The 15,363-nt window shown below is 39.6% G+C and overlaps 2 protein-coding genes across 2 annotated transcripts; both read right to left on the reverse strand.

The window, feature by feature from the left end:
* Positions 1–1,041: 1,041 nt before the first annotated feature.
* LOC311295420 (uncharacterized protein) lies at positions 1,042–6,657 on the reverse strand. Its single transcript, XM_084416791.1, has 11 exons — positions 6,517–6,657; positions 6,328–6,389; positions 5,566–5,658; positions 4,981–5,145; positions 3,843–3,994; positions 3,600–3,736; positions 3,400–3,493; positions 2,920–3,243; positions 2,441–2,609; positions 2,213–2,334; positions 1,042–1,497 (listed from the first exon to the last, which is right to left on the reverse strand). Exons 3-11 carry the CDS (start codon positions 5,648–5,650, stop codon positions 1,183–1,185), a joined length of 1,563 nt encoding a protein of 520 aa, XP_084272917.1. The 5' UTR covers positions 5,651–5,658; positions 6,328–6,389; positions 6,517–6,657; the 3' UTR covers positions 1,042–1,182.
* Positions 6,658–8,423: 1,766 nt separating this feature from the next.
* Positions 8,424–15,363, reverse strand: LOC311295418 (vitellogenin-like). The gene is made up of 28 exons (XM_084416789.1): positions 15,165–15,363; positions 15,009–15,029; positions 14,740–14,891; positions 14,353–14,604; positions 14,113–14,274; positions 13,890–14,038; positions 13,653–13,803; positions 13,402–13,559; positions 13,148–13,313; positions 12,937–13,062; positions 12,628–12,846; positions 12,321–12,538; positions 12,135–12,232; positions 11,889–12,013; positions 11,705–11,806; positions 11,480–11,599; positions 11,183–11,369; positions 10,990–11,092; positions 10,717–10,902; positions 10,510–10,606; positions 10,211–10,400; positions 9,880–10,139; positions 9,743–9,787; positions 9,574–9,651; positions 9,263–9,469; positions 9,035–9,177; positions 8,800–8,938; positions 8,424–8,714 (listed from the first exon to the last, which is right to left on the reverse strand). The coding sequence occupies exons 1-28, from the start codon at positions 15,202–15,204 to the stop codon at positions 8,589–8,591; spliced, it is 4,020 nt and encodes a 1,339-aa protein (XP_084272915.1). The 5' UTR covers positions 15,205–15,363; the 3' UTR covers positions 8,424–8,588.

Here is a 15,363-nt window from a genome sequence, read left to right on the forward strand (position 1 = left end):
ACCCAAGTATTGAGTGCATCCCCAAGTTGTCTCCAATTACTTGACATATTGTGCCATAAACTCTACTCATTGATATGGGTAGTTCAATACCATCCGTCTCTAGAATCTTTATATCACGAATCAATGGTTCCAAGATGGGGTCAAAACCGTACTTTTTCACATCTTGCGCATGAAATAGAGCAATCAAATGGATATTCATCAGTCTCGAATTAAATTTGGGAGGTAGATTTCGAAGCACAAAATAAAGAGCACCAACCTTGTGTACCCCACGTTTAGAACCAAGAGGGTTTGCGGTTTCAAATTCATCGTAGTACACCTGAATTTGTAAAGCACTGGGATGTTTTGAGAATAATGGATGACTCTGGAAGTAACTTCCATCACAAAAGTCCTCAAAATGTGATTTCTGCATTCCTGTAAATTCTGCCAGCAGAGTACATACATCTACATTTCGACACATAAATTTTAATGTTTCCAAAATTGGGACATACACATATGTATCTTTTACTGGGACCTGATCATAACATCCAGTCTTTTTGTTTCTCCTCATGTCGTATCTCATGCCAAGCACAATTTCAACAGGCTCCACAACACCCCATTTGTCAACGAAATAATTAGTTCTTTTAGTTTCGGTGTTAAACATAGAAAAGGGACTCTCAAAATGCTCTAAACTATCTTCGACAGCTGATCTGACAGGGTTATTAAGAGGAATGACAGAAATCACATCTTGACGAGTTTGGCTATGCAGTTCCGTGGTGAGGTCCTCAAGGTCTGAAACAACAGATGATACCAAGCTATTGGCTACTCCACTGCACTGTAATTTGGCCACAATTGAGGCACATATATCTGCCGTTTCTCTCCTGGAAAAGGTAACATTCTCAATGAGAGCAACTTGGGGATCACTTTCTCCAACAAACAAAGAACCTGACTGATTATCATCAACATTTTGAGATGACAGTTCACCAGATGACAAATCAAAAGTGGGACAGCCATCAACAGCATGAAAACGGTTCAAATGCTTTCGAAACCCAGAATATGAGCAAAACTGCCGACTACAGCCACTCTGTGCACACAACAACTTAAACTTTAACGAAGGATAGAAACTGTGTGTGACTCTTAAATGAGCTATCAAAGAGTGGCTGTTTGCATGCAAACTTTTACAGAGGAAACACTTTAACATGTAAACTAATTTAAAAACTTTGCACGCAGTTCCCTTACTCTGGGAGACTCACTTAAAAGACCAACATCTATGTTGTAAACTGTGGTCTGCAGGAAGGTAAAGAAGTTGACCAAGGCTTCCTCGTAGGACAAGTTGAAGACATAGTGAACTTTGAAAAGTTCATCAAAGGCACTTAAGGAGCTGGTTCCAGAGCAAGGGATAAGGCGCTTGTCCACAGCGACGTAAAAGTGGTCGATCCTGCCCTTGATCCTTCCTGATCCCAGTAGAAATGGCTGGTGGCCCTCCCTCCCACTGAGATGGCCTTCAATACTGGTGCAGGACTGAGAAAAAAAAATTTATTAAACATACAGGAAAAAAAAAAACTAATTACAATGTGAAATGATAAATGCATTAAACCTGGTACTGGTAACGTCCTCACATTCAAATGAACAAAAAAAATAGAATTAAAATCAATAATAATAATAAAAAAACCTATATGACACACCTTAACCCAATATGTGCCTGACAAAACCAGTTGGTATCATGCTTTGTGTATTACAGTGAAAGAATAACTATTAAAGTAATCACCCGCCCCGCCTCTCACCACAAGAAAAGAAATTTGCTGATACACCCTCAGCCAAACCAAGCTATGTGACTGACTTACTTTATTAGAACAAAGAGTTGTACATGGAAATCCGAGAGCTGTAGGTCAATAGAATGCAACTGAATGCATGCAATTCTAAAAGGTACAATTAGACGGTCACATTATGACAGCAATTTTCAATCCTGGTACCGTGGACCAATGGCTCTGCACATGTTGTATGTCTCCCTTATTCAACAAACCTGTTTCAGATCTTCACCTCATTAGGTAAGAGCTCCATGAACTTAACTAAAGGGTTAGTTTACCCAAAATATCTTTGTCAGGTCAGAGAGACAAAATGTGCAGAGGGTTCAGTCCCAAGGACCATGAATAAAAACCACTGCATTTTAGGGTTTATAACCCAAATTTTAATTGAAATGTTCACAATGACTTTGCAACAGTATTGTGAGTTTTACCTTATGGAAATGCACAAGTCTGTCAACAGCCTCTGTTGGACTGATCTTAGTCTTCTTCCTCCCTGGAGGAGGCGGCAGGAGATGCAACAGCAGCAGGACAGATGACATGTCACTGTCCCAATCTGAGATTTAAGATTAAACAAACAAACAAAAAAAAGATTCAGTGCTCACAATAACAAGAAACCAGAGCAAATATGAAATTATGACATCCGCACAAATCATGCCAACCATTTTCAGATCCTTGTCCACCTGCTGCATTGAGAAGACACCGAATTTCTGCTGTTGAAGTAAGAGACTTGGCTTCGTTGATGACCTTTTGCTTGAATGCCGTCTCCCACCTCTTAAGAAACTTGTTGGATGTTTCAGCATCGAACAGCAGAGAAAAGTCCTGATTTATCTAATGACAAAGCATATTACAAGATTGCTAAGAGGTTACTTGGGACTTTTTCCATCCTTTACCACCAAAATGGATAGTGTGCACATGTTTTGATAGACTAAGAAATCATGAATGTGTATTTACTTAAATTCTTTCATAATCTATCACTATGTCTGAAAGGCATGTACGAGCAAGAGAGATAAATTTATGAACGAATGAGTAAAAAGTAGCAATTATGTTAAAGTGTAACCTCATAAGAAAAAAAGCAGGCAAATCTAAAACACACTTAAAACAATCTTTGTAGAATAAGTAGAATAAATGTTTCATTTACCAATCCTTTTACATCCAAATATCTTGGGAAGACATCAAGGACGTCAGCTGATCTTTCAGGATTATGTACCAGTTCTTGTCTATGCTTAAACGTTTCCTTCATCTTCTGCATAACTTCACCTTCATCAGCTGTGTGGACAAGGAAAGAAATTGCCTCTCTGCATGCATCTCCTTCAAGTTGTTGCACATCATCTATCCTCCTTCGTCGACTTGGTCCTCCACTTTCAGTCATCTCCAAACGAACACGTTTTGGGTTCTTCCTCGACAAAGTTTTAAGGCGCCAGGAGATGAACCCTGTTCCCTTTTCTGGATCGTAGAAATGCTCCTGTCAAAAAGATGAACAATTTTTGAAAAATCTGAACAGTCATTATGTTAGATAGATAGACAGAAACTACCATTACATGCCACAAAAAAAAGAGCATTTAACTTCATGTCAAACTAGATTGTATATTTCAAGTACATCAATACAAAGGATTCTTACATAGCCCTTTGTTGAAAATGGGTCTCTCAGGCTAGGAAAAAGAGTAATAATGCCCAAAGCATAAGTTTCCCGCTGTTTGCGGGTGGGGATCCTCCTGCAATGTAAAAAAATATATATATGGTTAATGGTAAACTTAACCTTGTTTTCTACATCAATTGACAGCTGTGTGTAATTCATGCATCTGTGCACTGAAGTTTTACCCATGAATCTCTGTCATGTGACTGACAACAATATTAACAAGCTGACGTCTGGTGCTGTGCTTTAAAGTTTTAGTTGTCTGGTATTCTTCAAGCACTTCCTCACCACCAGATTTTTTTTCCAGTGCATCTTGGACAATCTGATTAAACATGACCACAATACAGGTGAACACATGAAGACTATTAAAATGGTGAAAGAATTATTATAGGGACAAGTTAACCATAAGGAAAAACACGCATACATACCCGTTTTGCCTTTTCAGCGTCTATGTTAAAACTGTTGCTGACTATTGCTGTTTGATTTTGCACTGCTCTCTCTGTCTCTTCATGGTCAGTTGAAGAGAGAGATAGTGTATCAGTGCATGTGCTGGGGGTTGAGGATCTTGTGGGTGAAAACTCTTGACAGGGAAAAGCAAAACAATTTTAATGTTTTCTCTAAAGGCATTAAATCAAAAAGGGCTTTGTCAAAATGTTCTTTACTTCTGAAGCAAGAATTTAATCACAATCAAATTAAAGGGTTAGTTTAGCAAAAATTAAGACCTCCGTTCATCTTCGGAAAGACAGATTAAGATATTTTTGATAAAATCAGAGCTTTCTGAACCATCCATAGGCAGCAACATCATTGCAACTTTCAAGGCCAAGTGCTGTGTTGCCCTTTACTACATGGATAGTGTAGTAGAATGACATGGAAGAGAAGAGATTGTTGAATAAAGTCGTTGTTTTTGCCCACTGAAAGTATTCTCGTCGTTTCATAACATTAAAGTTGAGTCACATGGACTATTTTAACGATGTATTTACTACCTTTCTGAGCCTTGAAAATGGTAATTACGTTGCTGCCTATGGATGGTTCAGAAAGCTCTCGGATTTCATCGAAAATGTCTTCATTTGTGTTCTGCAGATGAATGAAGGTCTTACAGGTTTGGAACGACATGAGGATGAGTAATTGAGTAAATAATGTTAATTTTTGGGTGAACCAACCCTTTAAAATAATAAAAATAAGGATACAATATTGCAAGTTCTCATTCTGATATATCTAGATGCAGTTGACACTGTTTACCACCAGATCCTTTTGTCCACCTTTTCATCACTGGATCTCAAAAACTCCAGATCCCTGTTTTAGATATTAACCCAAACAAATCTGTGACAATATTCAATAAACTGATAAGTGAGCACTTAATTGTATCCTGCTAATGTAGCAGCCTGGACTATTTTAGACAATGTTTGCATTATTAGCACTTCTCAAGTTATTGCCGTCTCATGATGAATCCCTTTTTGTATTAGTGTCTGCTAAAAGTTAAATGTGTTTATCTGACCCAAATGCATTTTGTCCCCAGGATGACACGGAGTCCTTGAAAGTATGGCTAAAGTGTTATTATAGACTTACCATCAGACAAGCCAGCAGAAATATTTTCTTCCAGACATCTTACAGTTAGGCATAAATGTGGACTGCTTTCGATCAATTCATGGAAGATGTCCTCTTCCACATTGGTGTCGGAGTCGTCAAAGACTTGAAGAGCTGCTGTTCTTGCCAAACCAAATTTGCTTTTAACTGAAAAGTAATTAACAATAGCATGAAAAAAAAAGAAGAATTATATATATATATATATATATATATATATATATATATATATATATGTGTGTGTGTTTAATTAGTTAACATGGACTAAGAATGAACAATACTTCTACAGCATTTGTTATTGTTAATCAACATTTTCTAATACATATATAAAAATGTATTTCAAAAGTTGTCTCTTTAACATGAATGCACTATGAACTAAAATGAACAACAACAAAACAGTATTTTATTAACTAATACTAAAGTTAGTTACCACATTAATGTTAACAATTGAGACCTTATTGTAAAGTGTTAACATACACAAGCCCTGTGGACTTGAGTGGGATTATACCATATTGCTATATGATTTAAGTACATTTCTAAGAAATAGCACAATTAAGCTTCTTCACTTACCTTCATTGATAAAATCTTGGAACGTACGATCACTGAGCAATTTCACAAATTTCTTTACACCTTGATACTGAACTTTAACCAGCATGATGAAAGCTGTTGGTCAAGAAAGATGCAGATTATGACGTTGTTGTTACTATTAAATAAGTTCCAGCGAGCTGCTGTTGTAAGAAGCTCCATTTGTCACCCCACAAATTTTACATTAAAGTGAAGTTGCAGCAAATTAATTAGTCTCTACTATCATGTACGATTACAGATGAAGCGTGCACGTACCTCATTTGATGAGCAAACATTAGTTCATAGTCATGCACTGGCAAAACGCTTAGCTGCAAGTAACTTACTTGATTATCTGATAATTTATCTCTGCTGCCTTTTACCTTCGCTGCATTTTACCTTGTAGATAACGTTAAGAGTAACTTAAACGCTATATAACTTAAATTCCAGACCATACGAAGCTGCGCGTTCAAGGTTAAAAAAATAAAATAAAATAAAATAGATTCGCGCGTGATCGCTGCTCACTTAAACAGTCAGAGATTATCTGTGGAACAAGTGCACAGTTATACTAAAATATTGGAGATAAAAATGCTTTACAATGCACGTTATTTTGGCAAAACAAATAACGTGAGCCCCAAGAAGGGGAATGTGGATGCTACGTTATTTGCGTTATAACAAATCAGAGAAATTATGCTGTTATCTATCCCAGATTCTAAAATATAAGAAAGGATAAGCTTAAAACTGCTAACTAACATAAACTGCAACTCTTACCTCAATTTGCCAGCGAACTAGCAAAACGGCCTCGAGATCCGAACGGTGGTCTGTCGTGTTATCTGAAAGAAAATAATGTTAGCACTCAGGCAATGTTGAGAAATGTACTAATATTATTCTGAATGGTGATAAATGTAAACTAAACATGAAAATTGGTTAAAAAAATCAAGTGGTTATAAAGTATTATACCTGTTTGAACACTCCTCTCCTCGTGGTCGTCCGCCATTAATCCAAAAGGAAATGAAGTGCAAGAACCGGAAATTGGATCAACTCATCACCAGTGTCAATTATGTCAACTCGCTGTAATTACGCTGACTCCGACCACTGATTTACTCTGCAAGTGTTGATGCCATTCAAATTAACACCAGAATCAACACTTTTTAACTCTGATAAATTAACACCATAAAAACAACTCAAAACTACACTGGAAATTTTGCTGTGTAGTGAGAAACAATAAACAGTCTTTATTCAAACAGATAGATGGTAAGTATATTGCAGGCAGACAACAACCATGAAGACGATGATGATGAAGCAATGGGACACGGGTACGTTGCACCACACGCAACCTACACACCAGTATAACGCTGAGTACTACATAAATTAGATGTTTTCTCTTACAGGGAGTTGGAGAACTGGAGACAGGCAGGTTTGGAGCCAAGGAAAAGAACACAGAGGTAGGTATCGCAGGTAAGGAATATCCACAACTTGGGTGAGTCCTAGTTCAGACCAGACAATGATGGTGTCTGTGGTGTAGGATTTTGTAGAGGGTACTGATGAGTGTGGTGATTGGTGACAGATGGTTGTAATCAGCACTCTGGTGAGAGTGAGCCTTGTGAGGGAGTGAAGGTGGAGCGTGGCGGATCCCTGACTGTATACCCCCTCCACGGCCCGCTCCTGAGACGTCGTGATGGTCGCCCTCTAATTTGGACGGTTCTCAAAGAAAGAGGTAAGTAGATCAGGGTCATCTATGTCATCTCTAGGAACCCAATAACCCTCTTCTGGACTGTACCCCTGCCAGTCAACAAGGTACTCTAATCGACCACCTCGTCGCTGGGAGTCAAAACAAAACTGAACTGAGTAGACTCCTCTGTCTTCTACGATGGATGGCTTGTTGGAGGAACGTTGGAGGGTTCCCCTGACCATTGGAACATGGGCGGTTGGTATTCGAGTATGCACTGGAAAGGAGTCAGGCCGGTGTTCCTCTGGCGCAAGTAATTCTGAGCGTACTCTGCCCATGTTGGAAACTGGCTTCAAGAGTTCTGGTGGCTGCAGCAGAAGGTTTGGAGGAATCGCCCGATTTCCTGGACCTTCCCTTCCGTCTGCCCATTGGTTTGGGGATGGTTGCCCGATGACAGACTTGCGGTCACATCTAGGAGCTTGAAGAAGGCCTTCCAGACATTAGAGATGAACTGAACTCCACGGTCTGACCTAGTAGCTGTGCAAATAATATAGCAACAAATCTAGGTCCTCTGTCATCCAATCTGAATACATAGGTTAAGAATCTGGGTTTTATCTTACACAGAGTTAAAGTTTGACAGACGAATCAGTTCACTTGTGATGATTAGTTTCTTTCAATTGCGAATCTTTCAGTCATCTGGAGAAAGTAATTCATGCTTTTATTTCTTCACATCTTGATTACTGCAATGTTTTGTACCTGGGTGTAAGTCAGTCTTCGCTGTCACATCTTCAGAGAGTACAAAATGCGGCAGCAAGGTTGCTGACAACAATAAGAAAGAGGGATCATATATCCCCAATTCTGGCCTCTTTACACTGGCTACCAGTTCATTTTAGAATAAAGTACAAGTTACTTTTGTATACTTTTAAATCTCTGCATGGACTGGCACAAAAATATGTTTCTGAGCTTATACATTTTAGTTGCTCACACAGGTCTCTGAGATCCCAAAATCTGCTGCTCCTAGAAATTTCTCGGTCACACTTAAAGGAGATTGCACTTTCTCAGTTGCTGCCCAAAAGTTGTGGAATGGTTTACCAATGTCAGATCATCTACCACTGTAAACATGTTTAAAATTCGTCTTAAGACATATTTTTTTGATGAGGCCTTTTAGTGTTATTGTAAAATGAAAGCAGTTCACACATTTCTGAGACTTGCAGGGTATTTATTAACATTAGATTGCATTGCATTACATTACACACATCACAACATTGTTAATGTATTCAGTTAAACTGTCAAAGAACAATCAATTCTACATAAATACAGCTCACATTTTCTTCTGAAAATGTAAAATGTAATTCTTCATGTCTTATTCTTCCTTGATATGTTTCTGGATCCAGGAGAGAATGTCCTCATCGATATGAATGGAAAGAGTTCCGTCTGGATTGATGGGAACAGCGACAGGGAGACGAATATCCATCCTTGACAGTGTCATCTAGAGCAGCAGGAACAAAAATAATTTGTTGAATTTTCTTATTATATCTCTGTGAGAGTCATAATTTAACGGAAAACTATTTCACCTCTGGAATCCTAGCAATGACATTCAAGGATCTCTGAGTTGGCAAGGCTGCAGTCAGTTCAATCTCTTTCTCACTGTTCGTTGCTCTTTCTAGTCTAAAGCCCGTCTGGAGAGCCGCCATAGGGATGTGCTTAGACAGCCTTATTGTGAAGGGATGCACAAAGAAGAGCAGATTAAACCAGTGCCATTTTCTAAACTATACAATACATTTGTCATTCAGTGTTGCTGAACATTACTTTTTGGCGTATGTGGTGACAATTATTGGCAGCCTCTCCCATTCCAGCTCTAGACGTGCAGCAGGGAATTCGCCCAGGACACCGGCTTCAGCTTTAGCAGTGACTGCATACTGTTGGCATTCTTCACCCCAAGCAACCTTGGCCTGAAGGACATTTGTGTTCAAACGATGGTAATGATGTAAATTATTTCACTTGAGAAAAGAATTTCGATAATAGTTCCAGTCTTACAGTGACTTTGTGCTTGCTCAGCAGGGCACCATCAGCACAGATCTTCAGGTTGTCATTTTCAGCGATGGAGGAAACAACGAGCTGCACTCTTGCTGTTGGCTTGTCAAAGTAAGCAGCAAGTTGGTAGCCCAGCAGCTTGTGGTCAACTCTCACAGCACGGGCAATGACAGCAAAAACAGGTGGAAGATCATTTCCGAGGAACTTAGCCTGAAAGCATAAACCATAATCAATTTAAGTGGATTTTGGTACAAAATGTCACCTTTGGGTTATATGTTCATATGTTAACTTATTAATGACACTAATTGATTCACCTGTTTCTGGAGAGCCTCAAAGCTAGATGCAGTGCTTCCACTGCTTACTGCCTTTGAAGCACCATGGGGTGCCAAGAACTGGCAAAAAATAAGAAAAAAATAAGTTTTGTAATAAGTAATCGATATAATCTAAAGTAATAATATAAAAAAATGGCTTTTTAGTAGTTACCCGATCTTTGTGGAATTTCTTGAAGGGCTCCATGATAGTGGCAGTCTAAAAATCCATATAAAATGATTCAGTGAAAAAATATATTTATGACACAAATATTGGCTACCTAACCAACACGCTACATTCCACGTCCTCACCTTACTCATACGAGAGCTGGACATGGAGGAGCTTGAACTGCTGCTGCTGCTGCGGCTGCTGCTGCGGCTGCTACTGCTGCTTTCAGAAGAGACGGACGCATTTTTGTCTTCAGTCTCCAGAATTTCCCTCAGTTTCAACAGGAAGGCCTTTCCTTCTGGAGTCTCTTCATCAATGAGACTGATTTGCTTAAGGAGTCTCTCAGCAGCTCTAGGACCAACTTGGACTTCAAGCTCCAGTCTTTCAACTGCAGGACCTTCAGCTAAAGCCAAAATGACTATTATTATTTTGTCTGCAAATTTTTAATCAGTGTAATCTTCTCTGAATGAATACCTCTTGTCAGTGCAGCACGGGCTGAGTGCTGTCCAATTATGTAGAAGAGAGGAGAGTTTCTGATAAAAGCAGCATTGTGAGAGTGCACCTCAACGCACCCCTTGATTTCAATGTATGGGACAGCAAGACAGAGAGTCTTGTGAAATGGAGCAGCAGCTCTCACGGGAGTCTCATCTGGTGTTTCAGAGGACTGAAAAGAATAATTAAGAATTACATCTCATGCCTTGCTGTTTTAAAACTTAAAGCAAATGAATGTTCAGCATACTAACACATCCATAATCTGTGTGTTCAAAATGTACCAAATAATCAGCAGGAGTGGCCAGCTCAGGTACTAACGGAACAATCCTCTCAGCGTTGGGCTCTTCAATGTTTCTGACCACAGCAAGAGTCTCAAAGCTGTTGGAGTAAGAAAAAAATGGGTCATGTCTCAATTTCAGAAACATTTTGAATGGTTTATGATTTGATTTAGAATGTTTTCTACACTGGTCTGACTAAGATTGCATTACCTCACATCAGCAATGTGTTCAGGAAGCTCAACAGGCAGAGCCTCCACCTTGTAGTTGCCCTTGAGAATGTCTGCTCTTGCAACCACTTTTCCAGGGGCAATAGTACGGATCTTTCCTCTTGCCATAACAGCAGCTTGGATCAAGGCAGTGTTCACTCCCATCACAGCAAAGGTCTGGAGAGCAATACTGAAATAAGAATAAGGGAGATTGTTTGTAAAACTGTTGTCATGTACATTATATCTCATCTTCATGAATGTAGCTGCAAAAGTGTACCTTGGTCTAGCTTCAGCCTGGAGTTGAATATCAGTCTTCTTGAGCTGCTCAAGAGTCATAGTCTCAATCTCCTCAGGAAGAGGAGGTGTAATGGTGGCCTTAACTAGAGGGATGAACAGATCAACATCAACCTTCAATGTGACACCCTCATATCCAAGGAAAGGATAAAAAATTCTAAGAAAAAAAAACATACCATTGAGACTTGCAGCAGCGACAGCAGCAGTGTACAAACTGAGCTCCATGGGCAAACCAACTGCTGTTGGCAAGATACGACGCACTTCAGATGCAAGCAGGGGTTTGGCATACTGGAAGGCAACTCCTTCCTGCAAAGCTTTAAGGGCACTCTTCAACAGTTCACGTGGTTTGGGTCCAGTGACCATCTGGGGATAGTGTTTATGAGAAACTTAATTCTAATTGTGAGAATTATTTGTGAGACAGATCTCAAAAACATATGATAATGAGAGAGTAGACATGAGCTAAAACACAATACCGGTATTGCTTCTTCAATTATGGTCTTGTCAATGTTGAAATAAGCCACTTCTTGTCCAAGTAATTTGATATAGGCTGAAGCCAATGGCTGATTGGTTGGAAAGGCCTTCCAGTTCGTGAGCTTGAGGTGTTAAAACAGAGAAGTTATATATATTTTGCCTATATCATGTTTATAATATTACTTAAAAGTACACAATTATACTGTACACCGGACATTAAAACGTACAGCTCTCAGTGTGCGCTTGATCTTTGTGATACGGTCAACACTTTCATCTGCAGCAGGAGATTGCAGAAGAGCCTCCTGGATTCCTTCAGTTCTCACACCGATCTGTTTGAAAGGATCAATTGAGTGAAGTCTGAAAATATTTTAAAACCATGAATCAGTTTTTTTTAAGTCTATGTTGTCCCACCTCAAGAACATCAGCAGCAGCTCCAGCCAGGTAAGCACGTGCTTTAGCTACAACAGCTCTGGGCAGGATGGTGGCGGCATCATTGATCATGTAGGCACTACCAGCAGCTCCAGTCATAAGAGGAGCTGCACAGGGACAGAGGTAAGAATACATTTAATGTGTCAGGAATCTTTTTGTTACACATTTTAAGAAACACCCAAGAAACCTTTTTTTTTTTAGCTCTCTCTAAAAAATGGCAAGACTCACTATGATAGAAGTCCAGCTGAACGGCTCTGCTGAAACGGAAGCTAAGCCTGTCCAGTTTGCGACTCATGAGCTTGATGGCAACATTAGCTGCACCCGCACTGAAATGGACAACCATGATTACCTCTGACTTGTGCTCATTTTATATGATTAAGTAAAATATGTGAGAAATATTTCTGTTGTTCTTACACAGATGCCATATCCGGAGCAGTGATTCTGGTCAAGGACTTGATGTGGGAATAGGCAAAGCTTGCAACATGCATGTTAGTCTCAGTCTTCAAAGCACCAGCAAGATTGGAGACGAGAGCCACTGAGGGCTTGGACTCAAACAACACAATACAAGCAACCATACGCACTTCAGGGTGGAGAGCCCTGTCCAATACAAGCTGCAGGGCCACTGGCTGAACCTGAGGCAAGAAACAAGGTTAGCATTTTATTGGAAGAAAATGTGTATAATCTTTTACAGTAATTTATTCCTACAATGTCTGACACTTACCAGTTTGGGCTCTTTCTTGGCAATGTTCCTCAGGGCCAAGATGGCATCAACCTGGACTCTAAGAGGCAGAGAAGTAGCTGCAGTTCTCAGTCCAGGTAGGAGCTTCATGATGGGTTTAAGACTAGCAGGGTGACCAGCATTGCCCAGAACTTTCAGAGCCAAAGTGATTTCAGGAATGTCATTCTTAGAAATGGCCTCTGTAGCAATATCATGGATGGGCTGAGGAGTTTGAGGCACATACAGTTAGACAAATATAAAATATTATAGTATGTCCATGACAGAAATTTGTGGATATCTTGAGGTGTTTACCTTGAGGAGCTCGGAGGAGCAAGTGGGAACTGCAACACAGTGTTTGGCAATCATGGAACCATATCCAAGCATGACGACTTCACGAAGAGCTGGGATTGTGGCGATTTTCTCGTGCATAGCCAAACTCTATTCAGCAACATACAGAAATGATTAATTTGATTTTGGTCATATTTGAAGAACAGCACTTTGAGTATAGTAAGATTTTACCCACAGCTGTCAACTGGATGGTGTCCAAATCAGCAGTGACCATTTGCAGTGCAACCACAAGAGCCTGAATGAACTCAGGAATGGAAAGTTCACCAACCAGGAACTTCTCCTTGATGAATTTTACAATGACTGGTGTGCCAACAGCAGGAAGAGCATCCAGAAGCCAGCGCCTAACAGATTAATTATTTTCAAAATATGTTCATAATAAAAAAAATCCTTGAACTATATTCCTATGAACTTATTGCTCAAACATTGTACCTGTAAACTGGTTTGTCCTTGAACTGAGCCCAGATAGCCTCAATATTCTCCAAGGTGGCAACACGCAGGAGCTGGATGAGCTCAAGAAACTTAAGTGGAGCATCCTCATGGACCATGGCCACATTGTTTTCAGCAAGGTGCTTTAAGACCTCGATAATCTAGAAAAAGTAAGGGCAACACTCAGATGACGTCTTCATGGATCAAAGGCTTTGACTTGGAGACTGTTAAAGATGTTAAGTAATTAATAATACCTGAGCTGGTGCATCACTGATCTTCAGGAGTTGAATGGGGGTCTGAAGAATTTCAGTTGAAAACTCATACTGCAGGGATCCACGGGCCAAGTAATCAGCTGTGATTGGAACAACAGGCGTCTTCTCAATCTCAACAAAAGTCAAGGTTTGTCTGGAAAAAATATATTTATTTATTTATTTATTAGTAATATTGATACTTCATATTTTAAGAGAAATCTCACAGAGGACCAATCTTACTTTGCTTCCATCTGGGCAGCACCATGGATCTCATTAAAGGGTGAAAACTGATGCACTTCCTCAACTGTTGCTTCAGCGATCAGTACACCGGCAGAAGATGGTTTCATGATGTAGTTGTAAGATGCAGTTTCAATCAGACTCTTGACCCTCTGTTGGGAGAAAGGTATGTGACCATTTGACTCTTGGCATTTTCATTTCAATTCTTTCCAGTCTTCTTCATTACCTCTGTGCATTCAGCACACCTCTCAGTGTACGCCAAACCGATGTCCTTCATGATTCTCTCCTGGCAGTGGCTCAGATCCTTAGACTTGGTGACAATAATGTGGTTGGCCTTTGGATCCTCATTGATGATGTAGTGGGTCCTGCACACTCCCTGAACTCCAGCCTTGAAGGACAAGTCAAAGAATTAGATTGCAGAACTCAAAAAAGATCAAAAACATGGAAACTAGGATCACTTTCTTACCTCTTGCAGCTCATAGATGTTCTGGGTCTTTTTGAGGTTGAGCTGAAGGATGTTGAGGATTCCTCTGTGCAGGTTCAGTACTGTAGGGGAGACTCCTGCAGGGGCAAATACCTTTCCAACCACACCATTAGCATACTCAAACTTGATGGGAATCTGAAGCTGAGCAGCCAGAGCTGAGGTGAGCTTAGTGGCAGGAACAAATGGATCCTTGGGCCAAATGCCTGCATACTCGTGGAGTAGAGGATCCATGAACTGTAAGGAAACATATTTATTTTCAATGAGGGTATTGCTGCTATTGTAACTAGATCTTGCTAACACTTTTTTTCTTCTTTTTTTTTCTGTCAGTGTGGAACACCTACAGTGTTTACAGTTCTCAATGGTCATTACCTTCATCAGGAAGATGTTCTCTGTCACGGCACTGAGGTGAACCTTGCTGCTGACTTTTATTCCTGCTCTGGCCAGACCTTCTTGAGGAAGACCACCCAAGAGCAGAGCCTCATACTTGTACACATAGGTCTTATCAGGGGCAAACTCAGGAACTGAAAAGTGTACAGAATTTGTGATCGTAGTCAATTACTTTTACTGGTCATTACTTTTAAGCAATAATGCAGTCTAAATTACCACTTAAAACTAATTTGCCATATCATATTACCTACCAAGGTTGATCTGTTGAGTCGCTGAAAGAAACAGAATAAATATTTAGTGAAAAACTTTTTTAATTTAGTTTTCAAGTTCTAATTTTTTAAAGATTTTTTTTCTAAAGAGCTAAAAAGAGAAGAAGAAGAAATGTGTATAAATATATTTTGACTTACCCACAAGGGCTACAGTCAGGGCAAGCACAACAGCTCTCATGGCTGATGGTGTGTGAAGATCTCCTCAGAGAAACAGACCTTTTATAGTAGTTTTTTGCTGACCAAGTATTAATTCTTAAATTAATGATTATTTTTAAGGGAATATCAAATTGTACAAAAGACAAGACTTCTGTCAACTTATTTGAACATAATTATCAGT

The sequence above is a fragment of the Rutilus rutilus genome, assembly GCF_951802725.1.
Source record: "Rutilus rutilus genome assembly, chromosome: 8".
Taxonomy (NCBI): domain Eukaryota; kingdom Metazoa; phylum Chordata; class Actinopteri; order Cypriniformes; family Leuciscidae; genus Rutilus; species Rutilus rutilus.

Coding starts and splice junctions, on each gene's coding strand:
- LOC311295420 (XM_084416791.1), bottom strand. CDS start 5,650: ATGCTGGTTAAAGTTCAGTATCAAGGTGTAAAGAAATTTGTGAAATTG. Junction 3,737..3,842: donor ACGCTGAAAAGGCAAAACGG/GTATGTATGCGT, acceptor ATGTTTAATCAG/ATTGTCCAAGATGCACTGGA. Junction 1,498..2,212: donor GACTTGTGCATTTCCATAAG/GTAAAACTCACA, acceptor TTTTTTTCTCAG/TCCTGCACCAGTATTGAAGG.
- LOC311295418 (XM_084416789.1), bottom strand. CDS start 15,204: ATGAGAGCTGTTGTGCTTGCCCTGACTGTAGCCCTTGTGG. Junction 11,093..11,182: donor CGCTGCTGCAAGTCTCAATG/GTATGTTTTTTT, acceptor TCATCCCTCTAG/TTAAGGCCACCATTACACCT. Junction 9,652..9,742: donor AGAAATTCCACAAAGATCGG/GTAACTACTAAA, acceptor ATTTTTTGCCAG/TTCTTGGCACCCCATGGTGC.